The sequence below is a fragment of the Schistocerca piceifrons genome, chromosome 9 (assembly GCF_021461385.2).
Source record: "Schistocerca piceifrons isolate TAMUIC-IGC-003096 chromosome 9, iqSchPice1.1, whole genome shotgun sequence".
Taxonomy (NCBI): Eukaryota; Metazoa; Arthropoda; class Insecta; order Orthoptera; family Acrididae; genus Schistocerca; species Schistocerca piceifrons.
The window spans coordinates 172,816,164-172,838,278 of record NC_060146.1 but is presented as its reverse complement, the minus strand read 5'-3'; the positions used below and the strand labels follow the sequence as shown (position 1 = coordinate 172,838,278).

General features: G+C 51.2%; 2 protein-coding genes across 2 annotated transcripts; both read left to right on the top strand.

Annotated features, from left to right (window-relative positions):
- The first annotated feature begins 3,619 nt into the window (after window positions 1-3,619).
- Window positions 3,620-4,507, top strand: LOC124716819 (putative uncharacterized protein DDB_G0291608). The gene has a single exon (XM_047243370.1). The coding sequence runs from the start codon at window positions 3,620-3,622 to the stop codon at window positions 4,505-4,507; it is 888 nt and encodes a 295-aa protein (XP_047099326.1).
- Window positions 4,508-4,520: 13 nt separating this feature from the next.
- LOC124716818 (putative uncharacterized protein DDB_G0291608) lies at window positions 4,521-5,573 on the top strand. The gene has a single exon (XM_047243369.1). The coding sequence runs from the start codon at window positions 4,521-4,523 to the stop codon at window positions 5,571-5,573; it is 1,053 nt and encodes a 350-aa protein (XP_047099325.1).
- Window positions 5,574-22,115: the final 16,542 nt, after the last annotated feature.

Below are 22,115 nucleotides of genomic sequence, written 5' to 3'. Positions count from 1 at the left end.
CTCAGTCCACATGTGCCCACTCAGTCCACACGTGCCCACACAGCCCACACGTGCCCACACAGCCAACAAGTGCCCGATCAGCATACATGTGTCCGATTGGTCCACACATGCCCGCACAGCCCACACGTGCCCCCTCAGTCAACACGTGCCCCCTCAGTCCACTGCTTGCGCAACATGTGCCTCTCTAGTATACGTATTCACACTTGCTATACACGTGCCTCTTTAGTATACATATTATCATTTGCACTACACGTGACCATATAGTATACACGTGACGCTACCAGTACATATGCACCTATAGCATACACATTCACACTTGCATTACATGTGCAGCTTCTGTATACATGTTCACGCTTGAAGTACATGTGCTACTTCAGTATCACATTAACGCTTCCAGTATATGTGCATCTTAAGCATTCACATTCATGTTTCCAGTTGCCCTTTTTGTACACACATTCACACTTGCAGTACATCTGATGTGTAGTTTGCATGTCTGCTCAGTCAACACATATGATCTAAGTTCACACATGATTGCTTAATGCACACAAGCCACCATGGTCCACAAGTGCCACCATAGTCCACAAGTGCCCACTCAGTCCACATGTGCCCACTCAGTCCACACGTGCCCACACAGTCCACACGTGCCCACACAGTCCACACGTGCCTACTCAGTCCACACGTGCCCACTCAGTCCACACGTGCCCACTCAGTCCACACGTGCCTACTCAGTCCACACGTGCCCACTCAGTCCACACGTGCCCACTCAGTCCACACGTGCCCACTCAGTCCACACGTGCCCACTCAGTCCACACGTGCCCACTCAGTCCACACGTGCCCACTCTGTCCACACGTGCCCACTCTGTCCACACGTGCCCACTCTGTCCACACGTGCCCACTCTGTCCACACGTGCCCACTCTGTCCACACGTGCCCACTCTGTCCACACTTGCCCACTCTGTCCACACGTGCCCACTCTGTCCACACGTGCCCACTCTGTCCACACGTGCCCACTCAGTCCACATGTGCCCACTCAGTCCACATGTGCCCACTCAGTCCACACGTGCCCACTCAGTCCACACGTGCCCACACAGTCCACACGTGCCCACACAGCCCACAAGTGCCCGATCAGCATACATGTGCCCGATCGGTCCACACATGCCCGCACAGCCCACACGTGCCCCCTCAGTCCACTGCTTGCACAACATGTGCCTCTCTAGTATATGTATTCACACTTGCTATACACGTGCCTCTTTAGTATACATATTATCATTTGCACTACATGTGACCATATAGTATACACGTGACGCTACCAGTACATATGCACCTATAGCATACACATTCACACTTGCATTACATGTGCAGCTTCTGTATACATGTTCATGCTTGAAGTACATGTGCTACTTCAGTATCACATTAACGCTTCCAGTATATGTGCATCTTAAGCATTCACATTCATGTTTCCAGTTGCCCTTTTTGTACACACATTCACACTTGCAGTACATCTGATGTGTAGTTTGCATGTCTGCTCAGTCAACACATATAATCTAAGTTCACACATGATTGCTTAATGCACACAAGCCACCATGGTCCACAAGTGCCACCATAGTCCAGACGCGCCACCATAGTCCACACGTGCCCACTCAGTCCACACGTGCCCACTCTGTCCACACGTGCCCACTCTGTCCACACGTGCCCACTCAGTCCACATGTGCCCACACAGCCCACAAGTGCCCGATCAGCATACATGTGCCCGATCAGTCCACACATGCCCGCACAGCCCACACGTGCCCCCTCAGTCAACACGTGCCCCCTCAGTCCACTGCTTGCACAACATGTGCCTCTCTAGTATACGTATTCACACTTGCTATACACGTGCCTCTTTAGTATACATATTATCATTTGCACCACATGTGACCATATAGTATACACGTGACGCTACCACTACATATGCACCTATAGCATACACATTCACACTTGCATTACATGTGCAGCTTCTGTATACATGTTCACGCTTGAAGTACATGTGCTACTTCAGTATCACATTAACGCTTCCAGTATATGTGCATCTTAAGCATTCACATTCATGTTTCCAGTTGCCCTTTTTGTACACACATTCACACTTGCAGTACATCTGATGTGTAGTTTGCATGTCTGCTCAGTCAACACATATGATCTAAGTTCACACATGATTGCTTAATGCACACAAGCCACCATGGTCCACAAGTGCCACCATAGTCCAGACGCGCAACCATAGTCCACACGTGCCCACTCAGTCCACACGTGCCCACACATTCCACACGTGCCCACACATTCCACACGTGCCCACTCAGTCCACACGTGCCCACTCAGTCCACACGTGCCCACTCAGTCCACACGTGCCCACTCAGTCCACACGTGCCCACTCAGTCCACACGTGCCCACTCAGTCCACACGTGCCCACTCTGTCCACACGTGCCCACTCTGTCCACACGTGCCCACTCTGTCCACACGTGCCCACTCTGTCCACACGTGCCCACTCTGTCCACACGTGCCCACTCTGTCCACACGTGCCCACACAGCCCACACGTGCCCACACAGCCCACACGTGCCCGATCAGCATAAACGTGCCCGATCGGTCCACACATGCCCGCACAGCCCACACGTGCCCCCTCAGTCAACACGTGCCCCCTCAGTCCACTGCTTGCACAACATGTGCCTCTCTAGTATACGTATTCACACTTGCAATACACGTGCCTCTTTAGTATACATATTTCCACTTGCACTACATGTGACCATATAATACACGTGACGCTACCAGTACATATGCACCTTTAGCATACACATTCACACTTGCATTACATGTGCAGCTTCTGTATACATGTTCACGCTTGAAGTACATGTGCTACTTCAGTAAACACATTAACGCTTCCAGTATATGTGCATCTTTGGCATTCACATTCATGTTTCCAGTTGCCCTTTTTGTACACACATTCACACTTGCAGTACATCTGATGCGTAGTTTACGTGTCTGCTAAGTCAACACATATGATCTAAGTTTACACATGATTGCTTAATGCACACAAGCCACCATGGTCCACACGTGCCACCATAGTCCAGATGTGCCACCATAGTCCACACGTAACCACTCAGTAAACACGTGCCCACTCTGTCCACACGTGGCCACTCAGTCCACACATGCCCGCACAGCCCACACGTGCCCCATCAGTCAACACGTGCCCCTCAGTCCACTGCTTGCACAACATGTGCCTCTCTAGTATACTTATTCACACTTGCAATACACGTGCCTCTTTAGTATACATATTATCACTTGCACTACATGTGACCATATAGTATACATGTGACGCTAAGAGTACATATGCATCTTTAGCATACACATTCACACTTGCATTACATGTGCAGCTTCTGTATACATGTTCACGCTTGAAGTACATGTGCTACTTCAGTATCACATTAACGCTTCCAGTATATGTGCATCTTAAGCATTCACATTCATGTTTCCAGTTGCCCTTTTTGTACACACATTCACACTTGCAGTATATCTGATGCGTAGTTTACATGTCTGCTCAGTCAACACATATGAATTAAGTTTACCCATGATTGCATAATGCACACAAGCCACCATGGTCCACATGTGCCACCATAGTCCACACGTGCCCACTCAGTCCACACGTGCCCACTCAGTCCACACGTGCCCACTCAGTCCACACGTGCCCACTCAGTCCACTCATGAACACTCAGTCCACACGTGCCCTCTCAGTCCACACGTGCCCACACACTACACATGTGTCCGCACAGTTCACACGTGCCCGCACAGCCCAAGGTGCCCGCACAGCCTAAAGGTGCCCGCACAGCCCAAAGGTGCCCACTCAGTCCACACGTGCCCACTCAGTCCACACGTGCCCACTCAGTCCACACGTGCCCACTCAGTCCACACGTGCCCACTCAGTCCACACGTGCCCGCACAGTACACACGTGCCCGCACAGCCCAAACATGCCCGCACAGCCCACACGTGCCCACTCAGTCCACACGTGCCCACTCAGTCCACACGTGCCCACTCAGTCCACACGTGCCCACTCAGTCCACACGTGCCCACTCAGTCCACACGTGCCCACTCAGTCCACACGTGCCCACTCAGTCCACACGTGCCCACTCAGTCCACACGTGCCCACTCAGTCCACACGTGCCCGCACACTACACACGTGTCCGCACAGTACACACGTGCCCGCACAGCCCAAAGGTGCCCGCACAGCCCACACGTGCCCACTCAGTCCACACGTGCCCACTCAGTCCACACGTGCCCACTCAGTCCACACGTGCCCACTCAGTCCACACGTGCCCGCACAGTACACACGTGCCCGCACAGCCCAAACGTGCCCGCACAGCCCACACGTGCCCAGTCAGTCCACACGTGCCCACTCAGTCCACACGTGCCCACTCAGTCCACATGTGCCCGCACACTACACACGTGTCCGCACAGTACACACGTGCCCGCACAGCCCAAAGGTGATCACACAGCCCACATGTGCCCACTTAGTCCACACGTGCCCACTCAGTCAAAACGTGCCCGCACAGTACACACGTGCCGGCACAGTACACACATGTCCGCACAGTACACACGTGCCCACTCAGTCCACACGTGCCCTTTGAGTCCACACGTGCCCGCACATTACACACGTGCCCACACAGTACACACGTGCCCGCACAGCCAAAGGTGCCCGCGCAGCCCAACGGTGCCTGCACAGCTCACACGTGCCCACTCAGTCCACACGTGCCCACTCAGTCCACACGTGCCCACTCAGTCCACACGTGCCCACTCAGTCCACACGTGCCCACTCAGTCCACACGTGCCCACTCAGTCCACACGTGCCCACTCAGTCCACACGTGCCCACTCAGTCCACACGTGCCCACTCAGTCCACACGTGCCCACTCAGTCCACACGTGCCCACTCAGTCCACACGTGCCCACTCAGTCCACACGTGCCCACTCAGTCCACACGTGCCCACTCAGTCCACACGTGCCCACTCAGTCCACACGTGCCCACTCAGTCCACACGTGCCCACTCAGTCCACACGTGCCCACTCAGTCCACACGTGCCCACTCAGTCCACACGTGCCCACTCAGTCCACACGTGCCCACTCAGTCCACACGTGCCCACTCAGTCCACACGTGCCCACTCAGTCCACACGTGCCCACTCAGTCCACACGTGCCCACTCAGTCCACACGTGCCCACTCAGTCCACACGTGCCCACTCAGTCCACACGTGCCCACTCAGTCCACACGTGCCCACTCAGTCCACACGTGCCCACTCAGTCCACACGTGCCCACTCAGTCCACACGTGCCCACTCAATCCACACGTGCCCACTCAGTCCACACGTGCCCACTCAGTCCACACGTGCCCACTCAGTCCACACGTGCCCACTCAGGCCACACGTGCCCACTCAGGCCACACGTGCCCACTCAGGCCACACATGCCCACTCTGACCACACGTGCCCACTCTGACCACACGTGCCCCCTCAGTCCACATGAGCCCGATCAGTCCACACGTGCTCGCTTAGTCCACACGTGCTAGCTTAGTCCTCACATGCTCACTTAGTCCACACATGCTCGCTTAGTCCATGGATGCACATGCTCGCTTAGCCCAAACATACACATGGCGCTAGGTGCACTCATACACATACTCGCTTAGTCTACACATGCTCGCTTAGTCTACACATGCTCACTTAGTCTACACATGCTCCAGTAGTCCACACATGCTCGTTTAGTGCACACATGCTCGCTAAGTCCACACATATTTCTCTGTCAACGGATACACATGCTCGCTTAGTCCAAACATACACATGGCGCTAGGTGCACACACTCACATGCTCGCTTAGTCCACAAGTGCTCGCTTAGTCCACAAGTGCTCGCTTAGTCCACACGTGCTCGCTTAGTCAACACGTGCTCGCTTAGTCCACACGTGCTCTCTTAGTCCACACATGTTCGCTGAGTCCACACATGCTCGCTTAGTCCACACGTGCTTGCTTAGTCCACACATGCTTGCTTAGTTCACACGTGCTCGCTTAGTCCACACATGCTCGCTTAGTGCACACATGCTCGCTTAGTCCACACATGTTCGCTCTGTCAACAGATATACATGCTCGCTTAGTCCAAACATACACATGCTCGCTTAGTCCAAATATACACATGGCGCTAGGTGCACACATACACATTCTCGCTTATTCTACATGTGCTCGCTTAGTCGACACGTGCTCGCTTAGTCCGCATGTGCTCGCTTAGTCCACACGTGCACTCTTAGTCCACACATACTCGCGTAGTCCACACGTGCTTGCTTAGTCCACATGTGCTCGCTTAGTCCACACGTGCTCGCGTAGTCCACTTGTGCTCGCTTAGTCCACACGTGTTCGCATAGTCCACACGTGCTCGCTTAGTCCACACCCGTTCGCTTAAACCACACGTGCTCGCTTAGTCCACACATGCTCGCTTAGTCCACACGTGCTCGCTTAGTCCACACGTGCTGGGTTAGTCGACAAATGCTCGCTTACTCCACACGTGCTCCCTTAGTCCACACGTGCTCGCTTAGTCCACACGTGCTCGCTTAGTCCACAAGTGCTCGCATAATCCACACGTGCACGCTTCATCCGCACGTGCTCGCTTAGCCCACATGTGCTCGATTAGTCCACATGTGCTCGCTTAGACCACACGTGCTCGCTTAGTCCACACCCGTTCACTTAATCCACACGTGCTCGCTTAGTCCACACGTGCTCGCTTAGTCCACACGTGTTCGCTTAGTCCACACGTGCTAAGTTAGTCTACAAATGCTCGCTTACTCCACACGTGCTCCCTTAGTCCACACGTGCTCGCTTAGTCCACAAGTGCTCGCTTAATCCACACGTGCACACTTCGTCTGCACATGGTCGCTTAGTCCACACGTGCTTGCTTAGTACACACGTGTTCGCTTAGTCCAGACGTGCTCACTTAGACCACACGTGCTCGCTTAGTCCATACCCGTTCGCTTAGTCCATACGTGCTCGCTTAGTCCACACGTGCTCACTTAGTCCACATGTGCTCTCTTAGTCAACACTTGCTCGCTTAGTCCACACATGCTTGCTTAGTCCACCACATGTGCTCGCTTAGTCCACATGTGCCCACTTAGTCCACACATGCTCGCTTAGTGCACACATGCGCGCTTAGTCCACACATGTTCGCTCTGTCTATGGATACACATGCTTGCTTAGTCCAAACATACTTATGGCGCTAGGTGCACACATACACCTGCTCGCGTAGTCTACACAGGCTCGGTTAGTTGACACATGCTCTCTTAGTTCACACGTGCTCGCTTAGTCTACTCGTGCTCGCTTTGTCCACACGTCCTCGCTTAGTCCACACCTGCTCACTTAGTCCACACGTGCTCGCTTAGTCCACACGTGCTCGCTTAGTCCACACGTGCTCGCTTAGTCCACACGTGCTCACCTAGTCCACACGTGCTCGCTTAGTCCACACGTGCTCGCTTAGTCGACACGTGCTTGCTTAGTCCACACCTGCTCGCTTAGTCCAAACTTGTTCGCTTAGTCCACACATGCTTGCTTAGTCCACCACACATGCTCGCTTAGTCCACATGTGCTCGCTTAGTCCACACATGCTCGCTTAGTGCTCACATGCTCGCTTAGTCCACACATGTTCGCTCTGTCCACGGATACACTTGTTCGCTTAGTCCACACATGTTCACTCTGTCTATGGCACACATACACATGCTCGCGTAGTCTACACATGCTCTGTTAGTTCACACGTGCTCACTTAGTCCACACGTGCTCGCTTAGTCCACACGTGCTCGCTTAGTCCACACGTGCTCGCTTAGTCCACATATGCTCGCTTAGTCCACACATGCTCGCTTAGTCCAAACATACATATGGCGCTATGTGAACACATACACATGCTCGCTTAGTTTACACATGCTCGCTTAGTCCACACGTTCTAGCTTAGTGCAAACGTGCTTGCTTAGTCCACACGTGCACGCTTAGTCCACACGTGCTCGCTTAGTCCACGGATACACATGCTCGCTCAGTCCAAATGTACACATGGCGCTAGGTGCACACATACACATGCTCGCTTAGTCCACACATGCTCGCTTAGTCCACACATGCTCGCTTAGTCTACACATGCTCACTCAGTCTACACATGTTCGCTTAGTCCACACATGCTCGCTTAGTGGACAACTGCTCGCTTAGTCCACACATGTTTGCTCTGCCCACGGATACACATGCTCGCATAGTCCAATCATACACATGGCACTAGGTGCACACATACTCATGCTGGGTTGGTCTACACATGCCCGCTTAGTCCACACGTGCTCGCTTAGTCCACATGTGCTCACTTAGTCCACACGTGCTCGCTTAGTCCACACGTGCTCGCATGGTCCACACGTGCTCGCTTAGTCCATGCGTGCTCGCTTATTCCACACATGCTCGCTTAGTCCACACGTGCTCGCTTAGTCCACAGATGCTCGCTTAGTCCACACATGCTTGCTTAGTGCACACATGCACGCTTAGTCCACACAAGTTCGCTCTGTCCACGGATACATATGCTCACTTAGTCCAAACATACACATGGCGCTAGGTGCACGCATACACATGCTCGCTTAGTCCACACGTGCTCGCTTAGTCCACATGTGCTCGCTTAGTCCACACGTGCTCGCTTAGTCCACACGTGCTCGCTTAGTCCACACGTGATCGCTTAGTCCCCACTTGCTCGCTTGGTCCAAACGTGCTCGGTTAGTCCAAACGTGCTCGCTAAGTCCACACGTGCTCGCTTAGCCCATACGTGCTCGCTTAGTCCATACGTGGTCGCTTAGTCCACACATGCTCGTTTAGTCGACAGATGCGCGCTTAGTCCACAGATGCTCGCTTACTCCACACATGCTCACTTAGTGCACACATGCTCGCTTAGTCCGCACATGTTCGCTCTGTCCACGGATACACATGCTCGCTTAGTCCAAACATACACATGGCGCTAGGTGCACACATAAACATGCTCGCTTAGTCCACACGTGCTCGCTTAGTCGACACATGCTCGCTTAGTCCACTCGTGCTCGCTTAGTCCACACGTGCTTGCTTAGTCCACGGATACACATGCTCGCTTAGTCCAAACTTACACATGGCGCTAGGTGCACACATACACATGCTTGCTTAGTCCACACATGCTCGCTTAGTCTACACATGCTCACTTAGTCTACACATCCTCGCTTAGTCCATACATGCTCGCTTAGTGGACACCTGCTCGCTTAGTCCACACATTTTCGCTTTGCCCACAGATACACATGCTTGCTTAGTCCAAACATACACATGGCGCTAGGTGCACACATACACATGCTCGGTTAGTCTACACATGCTCGCTTAGTCCACACGTGCTCGCTTAGTCCACACGTGCTCGCTTAGTCCACACGTGCTTCTTTAGTCCACACGTGCTCGCTTAGTCCACATGTGCCCGATTAGTCCACAAGTGCTCGCTTAGTCCATACGTGCTCGCTTAGTCCACACATGTTCGCTCTGTCCACGGATACATATGCTCACTTAGTCCAAACACACACATGGCGCTAGGTGCACGCACACACATGCTCACTTAGTCCACTTGTGCTCGCTTAGTCCACACGTGTTCGCATAGTCCACACGTGCTTGCTTAGTCCACACGGGCTCGCTTAGTCCACACGTGCTCGCTTAGTCCACACGTGCTCGCTTAGTCCACACCCGTTCGCTTAGTCCACACCCGTTCGCTTAAACCACATGTGCTCGCTTAGTCCACACATGCTCGCTTAGTCCACACGTGCTCGCTTAGTCCACACGTGCTGGGTTAGTCAACAAACGCTCGCTTACTCCACACGTGCTCCCTTAGTCCACACGTGCTCGCTTAGTCCACAAGTGCTCGCTTAATCCAACCGTGCACGCTTCGTCCGCACGTGCTCGCTTAGTCCACATGTGCTCGATTAGTCCACATGTGCTCGCTTAGTCCACACGTGCTCGCTTAGTCCACACGTGCTAAGTTAGTCTACAAATGCTCGCTTACTCCACACGTGCTCCCTTAGTCCACACGTGCTCGCTTAGTCCACACGTGCTAAGTTAGTCTACAAATGCTCGCTTACTCCACACGTGCTCCCTTAGTCCACACGTGCTCGCTTAGTCCAGAAGTGCTCGCTTAATCCACACGTGCACGCTTCGTCTGCACATGGTCGCTTAGTCCACACGTGCTTGCTTAGTCCACACGTGTTCGCTTAGTCCACACGTGCTCACTTAGTCCACACGTGCTCGCTTAGTCCACACCCGTTCGCTTAGTCCATACGTGCTCGCTTAGTCCACACGTGCTCACTTAGTCCACACGTGCTCACTTAGTCCACACGTGCTCGCTTTGTCCACACGTCCTCGCTTAGTCCACACCTGCTCACTTAGTCCACACGTGCTCGCTTTGTCCACACGTGCTTGCTTAGTCCACACGTGTTCGCTTAGTCCACACGTGCTCACTTAGTCCACACGTGCTCGCTTAGTCCACACCCGTTCGCTTAGTCCATACGTGCTCTCTTAGTCAACACTTGCTCGCTTAGTGCACACATGCTTGCTTAGTCCACCACATGTGCTCGCTTAGTCCACATGTGCCCACTTAGTCCACACCTGCTCACTTAGTCCACACGTGCTCGCTTAGTCCACACGTGCTCGCTTAGTCCACACGTGTTCACTTAGTCGACACGTGCTCGCTTAGTCCACACCTGCTCGCTTAGTCCACACTTGTTCGCTTAGTCCACACATGCTTGCTTAGTCCACCACACATGCTCGCTTAGTCCACATGTGCTCGCTTAGTCCACACATGCTCGCTTAGTGCTCACATGCTCGCTTAGTCCACACATGTTCGCTCTGTCCACGGATACACTTGCTCGCTTAGTCCACACATGTTCACTCTGTCTATGGCACACATACACATGCTCGCGTAGTCTACACATGCTCAGTTAGTTCACACGTGCTCGCTTAGTCCACACGTGCTCGCTTAGTCCACACGTGCTCGCTTAGTCCGCATATGCTCGCTTAGTCCACACATGCTCGCTTAGTCCAAACATACATATGGCGCTATGTGAACACATACACATGCTCGCTTAGTTTACACATGCTCGCTTAGTCCACACGTTCTCGCTTAGTCCAAACGTGCTTGCTTAGTCCACAAGTGCTCGCTTAGTCCACACGTGCTTGCTTAGTCCACGGATACACATGCTCGCTCAGTCCAAATGTACACATGGCGCTAGGTGCACACATACACATGCTCGCTTAGTCCACACATGCTCGCTTAGTCCACACATGCTCGCTTAGTCTACACATGCTCACTCAGTCTACACATGTTCGCTTAGTCCACACATGCTCGCTTAGTGGACAACTGCTCGCTTAGTCCACACATCTTTGCTCTGCCCACGGATACACATGCTCGCTTAGTCCAATCATACACATGGCACTAGGTGCACACATACCCATGCTGGGTTGGTCTACACATGCCCGCTTAGTCCACACGCGCTCGCTTAGTCCACATGTGCTCACTTAGTCCACACGTGCTCGCTTAGTCCACACGTGCCCGCATGGTCCACACTTGGTCGCTTAGTCCACACGTGCTCGCTTAGTCCACACATGCTCGCTTAGTCCACACGTGATCGCTTAGTCCACAGATGCTCGCTTAGTCCACACATGCTTGCTTAGTGCACACATGCTCGCTTAGTCCACACAAGTTCGCTCTGTCCACGGATACATATGCTCACTTAGTCCAAACATACACATGGCGCTAGGTGCACGCATACACATGCTCGCTTAGTCCACACGTGCTCGCTTAGTCCACATGTGCTCGCTTAGTCCACACGTGCTCGCTTAGTCCACACGTGCTCGCTTAGTCCACACGTGCTCACTTAGTCCACACGTGATCGCTTAGTCCCCACTTGCTAGCTTGGTCCAAACGTGCTCGGTTAGTCCAAACGTGCTCGCTAAGTCCACACGTGCTCGCTTAGTCCATATGTGCTCGCTTAGTCCACACGTGCTCGTTTAGTCCACACGTGCTCGCTTAGTCCACACATGCTCGCTTAGTGCAGACATGCTTGCTCAGTCCACACATGTTCGCTCTGTCCACGGATACACATGCTCGCTTAGTCGAAACATACACATGGCGCTAGGTGCACACAAACACATGCTCGCTTAGTCTACACATTCTGGCTTAGTCCACACGTGCTGCTTTAGTCCACACATGCTCACTTAGTCCACACGTTCTCGTTTCGACCACACGTGCTCGCTTAGTCCACACGTGCTCGCTTAGACCACTTGTGCTCGCTTAGTCCACACCTGCTCACTTAGTCCACACGTGCTTGCTTAGTCCACGGATACACATGCTCGCTTAGTCCAAACTTACACATGGCGCTAGGTGCACACATACACATGCTCGGTTAGTCTACACATGCCCGCTTAGTCCACACATGCTCGCTTAGTCCACATGTGCTCGCTTAGTCCACACGTTCTCTCTTAGACCACACATGCTCGTCTAGTCCACACGTGCTCGCTTAGTCCACACGTGCTCGCTTAGTCCACACGTGCTCGCTTAGTCCACACGTGCTCGCTTAGTCCACACGTGCTCGCTTAGTCCACACGTGCTCGCTTAGTCCACACGTGCTTCTTTAGTCCACACGTGCTCGCTTAGTCCACACGTGCCCGATTAGTCCACAAGTGCTCGCTTAGTCCACACGTGCTCGCTTAGTCCACACATGTTCGCTCTGTCCACGGATACATATGCTCACTTAGTCCAAACATACACATGGCGCTAGGTGCACGCACACACATGCTCGCTTAGTCCACACGTGCTCTCTTAGTCCACACGTGCTCTCTTAGTCGACAGATGCGCGCTTAGTCCACAGATGCTCGCTTACTCCACACATGCTCACTTAGTGCACACATGCTCGCTTAGTCCGCACATGCTCGCTCTGTCCACGGATACACATGCTCGCTTAGTCCAAACATACACATGGCGCTAGGTGCACACATAAACATGCTCGCTTAGTCCACACGTGCTCGCTTAGTCGACACATGGTCGCTTAGTCCACATGTGCTCGCTTAGTCCACACGTGCTCGCTTAGTTCACACGTGCTCGCTTAGTCCACACATGCTCGCTTAGTCCACACGTGCTCGCTTAGTCCACACGTGCTAGCTTAGACCACACATGCTCCCTTAGTCCACACATACTCAGTTGCTCGACTAATGTTCGCTTAGACGACATATGCTCGCTTAGTCCACACATGCTCCCTTAGTCCACACATGCTCGTTTAGTCGACAAATGGTCTCTTAGTCCAGACATGATAGCTTAGTCCACACATGATCGCTTAGTTCACACGTGCTCGCTTAGTCCACACGTGCTCGCTTAGTCCACACGTGCTCGTTTAGTCCACACGTGCTCGCTTAGTCCACACATGCTCGCTTAGTGCAGACATGCTTGCTCAGTCCACACATGTACGCTCTGTCCACGGATACACATGCTCGCTTAGTCGAAACATACACATGGCGCTAGGTGCACACAAACACATGCTCGCTTAGTCTACACGTTGTGGCTTAGTCCACACGTGCTGCTTTAGTCCACACATGCTCACTTAGTCCACACGTTCTCGTTTCGACCACACGTGCTCGCTTAGTCCACACGTGCTCGCTTAGACCACTTGTGCTCGCTTAGTCCACACCTGCTCACTTAGTCCACACGTGCTCGCTTAGTCCACGGGTACACATGCTCGCTTAGTCCAAAATTACACATGGCGCTAGGTGCACACATACACATGCTTGCTTAGTCCACACATGCTCGCTTAGTCTACACATGCTCACTTAGTCTACACATGCTCGCTTAGTCCATACATGCTCGCTTAGTGGACACCTGCTCGCTTAGTCCACACATTTTCGCTTTGCCCACGGATACACATGCTTGCTTAGTCCAAACATACACATGGCGCTAGGTGCACACATACACATGCTCGGTTAGTCTACACATGCCCGCTTAGTCCACACATGTTCGCTCTGTCCACGGATACACATGCTCGCTTAGTCCAAACATACACATGGCGCTAGGTGCACACATACACATGCTCGCTTAGTCGACACGTGCTCGCTTAGTCCACACGTGCTCGCTTAGTCCACACGTGCTCGCTTAGTCCACACGTGCTCGCTTAGTCCACACGTGCTCGCTTAGTCCACACGTGCTCGCTTAGTCCACACGTGCTCGCTTAGTCCACACGTGCTCGCTTAGTCCACACGTGCTCGCTTAGTCCACACGTGCTCGCTTAGTCCACACGTGCTCGCTTAGTCCACACGCGCTCGCTTAGTCCACACGCGCTTGCTTAGTCCACACGTGCTCGCTTAGTCCACACATGCTCAGTTAGTCGACAAATGCTCGCTTAGTCGGTAAATGCTCGCGTAGTACACACATGCTCCCTTAGTCCACACATGCTCGCTTAGTCGACACACGCTCTCTTAGTCCAGACATGATAGCTTAGTCCACACATGCTCGCTTAGTCCACTCGTGCTTGCTTAGTGCACACGTGCTCGTTTAGTCCACACGTGCTCGCTTAGTCCCCACCTGCTCGCTTAGTGCAGACATGCTTGCTCAGGCCACACATGTTTGCTCTGTCCACGGATACACATGCTCGCTTAGTCTAAACATACACATGGCGCTAGGTGCACACAAACACATGCTCGCTTAGTCTACACATGCTTGCTTAGTCCACACGTGCTGCCTTAGTCCACACATGCTCACTTAGTCCACACGTGCTCGTTTAGTCCACACATGCTCGCTTAGTCCACACGTGCTCGCTTAGTCCACATGCTCGCTTAGTCCACACATGCTCACTTAGTCCACACGTGCTCGCTTAGTCCACGGATACACATGCTTGCTTAGTCTAAAGATACACATGGCGCTAGGTGCACACATACACATGCTCACTTGGTCCACACGTGCTCGCTTAGTCCACATGTGCTCGCTTAGTCCACACGTGCTCGCTTAGTCCACACGCGCTCACTTTGTCCACACGTGCTCGCTTATTCCACACGAGCTCGCTTAGGCCACAGATGCTCGCTTAGTCCACACATGTTCGCTTAGTCCGCACATGCTCGCTTAGTCCGCACATGTTTTCTCTGTCCACGGATACACATGCTCGCTTAGTCCAAACATACACATGGTGCTAGGTGCACACATACAGATGCTCATCTAGTCCACACGTGCTCGCTTAGTCGACACATGCTCACTTTGTCCACACATGCTCGCTTAGTCCACACGTGCTCGCTTAGTCCACACGTGCTCGCTTAGTCCACACGTGCTCGCTTAGTCCACACGTGCTCGCTTAGTCCACACGTGCTCGCTTAGTCCACACGTGCTCGCTTAGTCCACACGTGCTCGCTTAGTCCACACTTGCTCACTTAGTCCACACGTGCTCACTTAGTCCACACGTGCTCACTTAGTCCACACGTGCTCACTTAGTCCACACGTGCTCACTTAGTCCACACGTGCTCACTTAGTCCACACGTGCTCACTTAGTCCACACGGGCTCGCTTAGTCCACACGTGCTCGCTTAGTCCACACGTGCTCGCTTAGTCCACACATGCTCGGTTAGTCAACAAATGCTCGCATAGTCGACACATGCTCGCTTAGTCCACACATGTGTCTCAGTCCATACATGCTCATTTAGTTGACACATGCTCTCTTAGTCCACACATTATAGCTTAGTCCACACATGCTCGCTTAGTCCACATGTGCTCGCTTAGTCCACACATGCACGCTTAGTCCACAAGTGCTCGCTTAGTCCACACGTGCTCGCTTAGTCCACACCTGCTCACTCAGTGCAGACATGCTCGCTTAGTCCACACATGTTCGCTCTGTCCACAGATACATATGCTCGCTTAGTCCAAATATACACATGGCGCTAGGTGCACACATACACATGCTCGCTTAGTCTACACATGCTCGCTTAGTCCACACGTGCTCGCTTAGTCCACACATGCTCACTTAGTCCACACATGCTCACTTAGTCCACACATGCTCACTTAGTCCACACATGCTCACTTAGTCCACACGTGCTCGCTTAGTCCACACGTGCTCGCTTAGTCCACACGTGCTCGCTTAGTCCACACGTGCTCGCTTTGTCCACACGTGCTCGCTTAGTCCACACGTGCTCGCTTAGTCCACACGTGCTCGCTTAGTCCACATGTGCTCGCTTAGTCCACACATGCTCGCTTAGTCCTCGGATACACATGCTCGCTTAGTCCAAACATACACATGGCGCTAGGTGCACACATACACATGCTTGCTTCGTCTACACATGCTCGCTTAGTCTACACATGCTCACTTAGTCTACAGATGCTCACTTAGTCTACAGATGCTCACTTAGTCTACACATGCTCGCTAAGTGCACACATGCTCGCTTAGTGCACACATGCTCGCTTAGTGCACACATGTTCTCTCTGTCCACGGATACACATGCTCGCTTAGTCCAAACATACACATGGCGCTAGGTGCACACATACACATGCTCGCTTAGTCGACACGTGCTCGCTTAGTCCACACGTGCTCGCTTAGTCCACACGTGCTCACTTAGTGCACACGTGCTCACTTAGTCCACACCTGCTCGCTTAGTCCACACCTGCTCGCTTAGTCCACACCTGCTCGCTTAGTCCACACCTGCTCGCTTAGTCCACACCTGCTCGCTTAGTCCACACGTGCTCGCTTAGTCCACACGTGCTCGCTTAGTCCACACGTGCTCGCTTAGTCCACACGTGCTCGCTTAGTCCACACGTGCTCGCTTAGTCCACACATGCTCGCTTATTCCACACGTGCTCGCTTAGTTTACATGTGCTCGCTTAGTCCACACATGTTCGCCCTGTGCACAGATACGCATGCTCGCTTAGTCCAAACATACACTTGGCGCTAGGTGCACACATACACATGCTCGCTTAGTCAACATATGCTCGCTTAGTCCACACGTCTTCGCTAAGTCCACACGTGCTCGCTTAGTCCACACGTGCTCGCTTAGTCCACACGTGCTCGCTTAGTCCACACGTGCTCGCTTAGTCCACACGTGCTCGCTTAGTCCACACGTGCTCGCTTAGTCCACACGTGCTCGCTTAGTCCACCCGTGCTCGCTTAGTCCACCCGTGCTCGCTTAGTCCACACGTGCTCGCTTAGTCCACACGTGCTCGCTTAGTCCACACGTGCTCGCTTAGTCCACCCGTGCTCGCTTAGTCCACACATGCGCGCTTAGTCCACACGTGCTCGCTTAGTCCACACGTGCTCGCTTAGTCCACACGTGCTCGCTTAGTCCACACGTGCTCGCTTAGTCCACACGTGCTCGCTTAGTCCACACGTGCTCGCTTAGTCCACCCGTGCTCGCTTAGTCCACCCGTGCTCACTTAGTCCACACCTGCTCGCTTAGTCCACACCTGCTCGCTTAGTCCACACCTGCTCGCTTAGTCCACACCTGCTCGCTTAGTCCACACGTGCTCGCTTAGTCCACACGTGCTCGCTTAGTCCACACGTGCTCGCTTAGTCCACACGTGCTCGCTTAGTCCACACGTGCTCGCTTAGTCCACACATGCTCGCTTATTCCACACGTGCTCGCTTAGTTTACATGTGCTCGCTTAGTCCACACATGTTCGCCCTGTGCACAGATACGCATGCTCGCTTAGTCCAAACATACACTTGGCGCTAGGTGCACACATACACATGCTCGCTTAGTCAACATATGCTCGCTTAGTCCACACGTCTTCGCTAAGTCCACACGTGCTCGCTTAGTCCACACGTGCTCGCTTAGTCCACACGTGCTCGCTTAGTCCACACGTGCTCGCTTAGTCCACACGTGCTCGCTTAGTCCACACGTGCTCGCTTAGTCCACACGTGCTCGCTTAGTCCACCCGTGCTCGCTTAGTCCACCCGTGCTCGCTTAGTCCACACGTGCTCGCTTAGTCCACACGTGCTCGCTTAGTCCACACGTGCTCGCTTAGTCCACCCGTGCTCGCTTAGTCCACACATGCGCGCTTAGTGCACACGTGCTCGCTTAGTCCACATGTGTTTGCTTAGTCCACACATGCTCGCTTAGTCCACACATGCTCGCTTAGTCCACACATGCTCGGTTAGTCGACAAATGCTTGTTTAGTCGACACATGCTCACTTAGTCGACACATGCTTGCTTAGTCCACACATGCTCACTTAGTGCACACATGCTCACTTAGTGCACACATACTCGTTTAGTCCACACATGCTTGCTTAGTGCACACTTGCTCGCTTAGTCCACACATGTTCGCTCTGTCCACGGATACACATGCTCGCTTAGTCCAAACATACACATGGTGCTAGGTGCACACATGCACATGGTCGCTTAATCTACACATGCTTGCTTAGTCCACACATCTTCGCTTAGTCCACACATGCTCGCTTAGTCCACACATGGCTCATTAGTTTTTATATGGAACCTGAGCTCACGCTTGCTTTATTATTTCATACATGTCTGCTGAGTTCACACATGCTTGCTTAGTCCGCATGTCGTTTTGTAGTCCACGCATATGCTCCTTACTTGACAGATGTCTCTTTTTATTCATAATTATCTGTTTTGTTCGTACTCAGCTTTGTAAAGTATTCTCCTGGAAGTTACACTACTAGTGGTGGCCATCTTCTTCAGCAGTGATGAGTAAGACGACATCGACGACGACTGCGCATTAACAATGTCACTTTGTTTCGTTAGGTGGTTATTGACTTAACTATGGTGTCTCAGTTCTGACCATGGTTTTTTGGGAGGTTTTCCTTGGTTGTAAGGCAAATGCCAGAACTGCAAATACCCTCCCATTACTGTACTGAATATTGATGTGAAAGATTAAATAAATATTGAAGCCTAACCTACCTTGTTTTTATTGAAATTTTTAATATAAAGATTAATGAAATGATAAAATCAATCCTTGATGAAAACAGTGCTTGACAGGATCAATCCTGTTTCTTGGGTGATACTTATGGAATGGTAGAGCATTTCTGAATGAAAAACATATTTCTGTTATCGTGGTTCTTGACGAGAGTGGTAAACTGACGTAAGCTAATTGATGGGTTGAACATTTGGAGAGAGATAACCCAAATAAGGCTGAAATACATGTAGAAGAAAAACAAATTACTATACAAACCGCAGAAATGGTGTCCCAGTGTTTCGTTTTCGTTTGTCGTTGGTATTTCGACTGAACCTGCTCTGCTGATTAGTGGTCAGTGTTTTTTTCTTTTTTTTAAAATTTGTTCAGAGAATAGATTGTCAATTGTTTGTTAAGCAATCGTCGAGTAATCGAGAGTTAACTTTGGATTATTGAATCCTTGGGAGACACGCTATTTCTGGAAAATAATTTGTTTCATCAGAAGAAAAGTCGTCGAAACTTAACGCTGGATTTGTATGTTAATCACAGGCTTGTTTTCTTTAACAAATCGATTTGTTTTGCGGCGGTAAGCAGAGTCCAGCGGGAGCGAAACTAACATCTTTGAATGTTTACATCTGTTCTTTTGTTAGAGCGTATTGAAAAAGACAAATACTACTTAGTTGACCATAAATAAATTTTTGGTGTGTCTCGAGATGTGACTCGTCAGACAATTTAATATCCCACAGTGGGACGTCACAATGAAGAAATTCCTTACACGTTGGTTTTGATCGAAACACATTTTTTTACATTTCCTCAGTGAGGAATGGAATAGTCTACTTGCAACACCGTCTCCTCCAACATACGCTGATGAACACAAAGAACACGTTGCCCAGTATCCTTGACCATGTCGGCTTGTAGAACCCGTTCTCAACTAACTTAGTTATATTCTTTGTTCGAATGGCGCTTTTTAAAATACACAGGTTTCCACAAATCGAAAGGGGAAGGTAGCACAGCTACCTTAAAGACGCGGTTGGCCTCACCTTATTTGTGTTGGTACCTACTATTAGGAGGGATGCAATTTTAAATACACAAGAAAAGACTAATAAATTGGATCTGTAAAATTTCTCATGCTTGTTTATATACTCGTGGCATGAATAAATAGAAAATGAGGCGAACATAGCATGCATTCAATAACATACAAAAGTATTCTACTTCCATTATTTTTAAGAAAGAATTGCTGTGGGGATAAGAAACACATACCTGTCAAAGGGGTGGGGTTGAAAATACCGCGTAGCCCACGACGCTTGAATACTCTACTTTAACGATAAAGTATTTGAATATGAGAGCAGTTAGTGACTTGGAACACGCTTTACACGTAACTACAAACCCTTACGAAATTTTTCTTGCTGATAACCCTCACAAAATGAAAGGAAAAAAAAATTATAGCTTACTACGTCTTCGTTGTTCATGCAGTAAAAGTGTCACATAAAGTATGACGTTTTAAGTATCGCTTCACATATTGCAGACAGTATTTACATGTACCATTGACTTTATTTAGAAAAATGTATCAAACTGTGACACATACACTATGTGATCAAAAGTCGTCGGACACTCCCAAAACACATACGTTTTTCATATTAGGTGGATTGTGCTGCCACCTACTGCCAGGTACTCCATACCAGCGACCTCAGTAAATGGTTCAAATGGCTCTAAGCACTATGGAACTTAACATCTGAGATCATCAGTCCCCTAGACTTAGAACTACTTAAACCTAACTAACCTAAGGACGTCACACACATCCATGCCCGAGGTAGGATTCGAACCTGCGACGGTAGCAGCAGCGCGGTTCCGGACTGAAGCGCCTAGAACCGCTCGGCCACAGCGCCCGGCGACCTCAGTACTCATTAGACATCGTGAGAGCAGAATGGGTTCCTCTGCGGAACTCACGGACTTCGAACGTGGTCAGGTGATCAGGTGTCACTTATGTCATACGTCTGTACACAAGATTTCCACACTCCTAAACATCCCTAGGTCCACTGTTCTCGATGTGATAATGAAGTGAAAACGTAAAGGGACACGTGCAGCACAAAAGCGTACAGGCGGGACCTTGTCTGTTGACTGACAGCGACCGCTGACAGTTGTGTTACAGGCAGACATCATCTATCCAGACCATCACACAGGAATTCCAAACTGGATCGGGATCGACTGCAAGTACTATGACAGTTAGGCGGGAGGGAGGGAGAAAACTTGGATTTCATGGTCGAGCAGCTGCTCATAAGCCACACATCACGCCGGAAAATGCCAAACGATGCATCGCTTGGTGTGAGGAGCATAGACATTGGATGTTTGAACAGTGGAAAAACGTTGTGTGGAGTGACGAATGATGGTACACAATGTGGCATTCCGAGGGCAGCGTGTGGGTTTGGCGAATGCCCGGTGAACGTCATCTGCCGGCGTGTGGAGTGTCAACAGTAAAATTCGGAGGCGGTGGTGTTATGGTGTGATTGTGTTTTTCATGGAGGGGCTTGCACCTCTTATTGTTTTGCGTGGCACTATCACAGCACAGGCCTACATTGATATTTTGAGGACCTTCTTGCTTCCCACTGTTGAAGAGCATTTCGGGGATGGCGATTGCATCTTTCAATACGATCGAGCACCTGTTCATAATGTACGACTTGTGGCGGAGTGGTTATACGATAATAACATCCCTGTAATGGATAGGCCTGCACAGAGTCCTGCCCTGAATCCTATAGAATATATTTGGGAGGTATTGGAACGCCGCCTTCGTGCTAGGCCTGACCGACCGACATCGATATCTTTACTCAGTGGAGGACCCCGTGAAGAATGGGCTGCCATTCCCCAAGAAACCTTCGAGCTCCTGACTGAACGTATGACGGCGAGAGCGGAAGCTGTCATCAAGGCTAAGGGTGAGCCAACACCATATTGAATTCCAGCATTACCGATGGAGGGCGCCACGAACTTGCAAGTCATTTTCAGCCAGCTATCCGGATGACGTTTATATCTATTACTTCATTGTAACTATATTCACAATGCATATCGCGTTCTGTGTCCACGTACACCGCTGAATCTACTTAGAAAAACATATCGTTGTACGACTCCATAGTTCAGGAGAAATCATAAACACTGAGATGCGTGAGAAACTGCTGCATCATGGTTCAAATGGATCTGAGCACTAT

What these genes read in the sequence shown, in the direction of transcription:
- LOC124716819 (XM_047243370.1), top strand. Translation starts at nt 3,620, where the DNA reads ATGGTCCACATGTGCCACCATAGTCCACACGTGCCCACTCAGTCCACA.
- LOC124716818 (XM_047243369.1), top strand. Translation starts at nt 4,521, where the DNA reads ATGTGCCCACTTAGTCCACACGTGCCCACTCAGTCAAAACGTGCCCGC.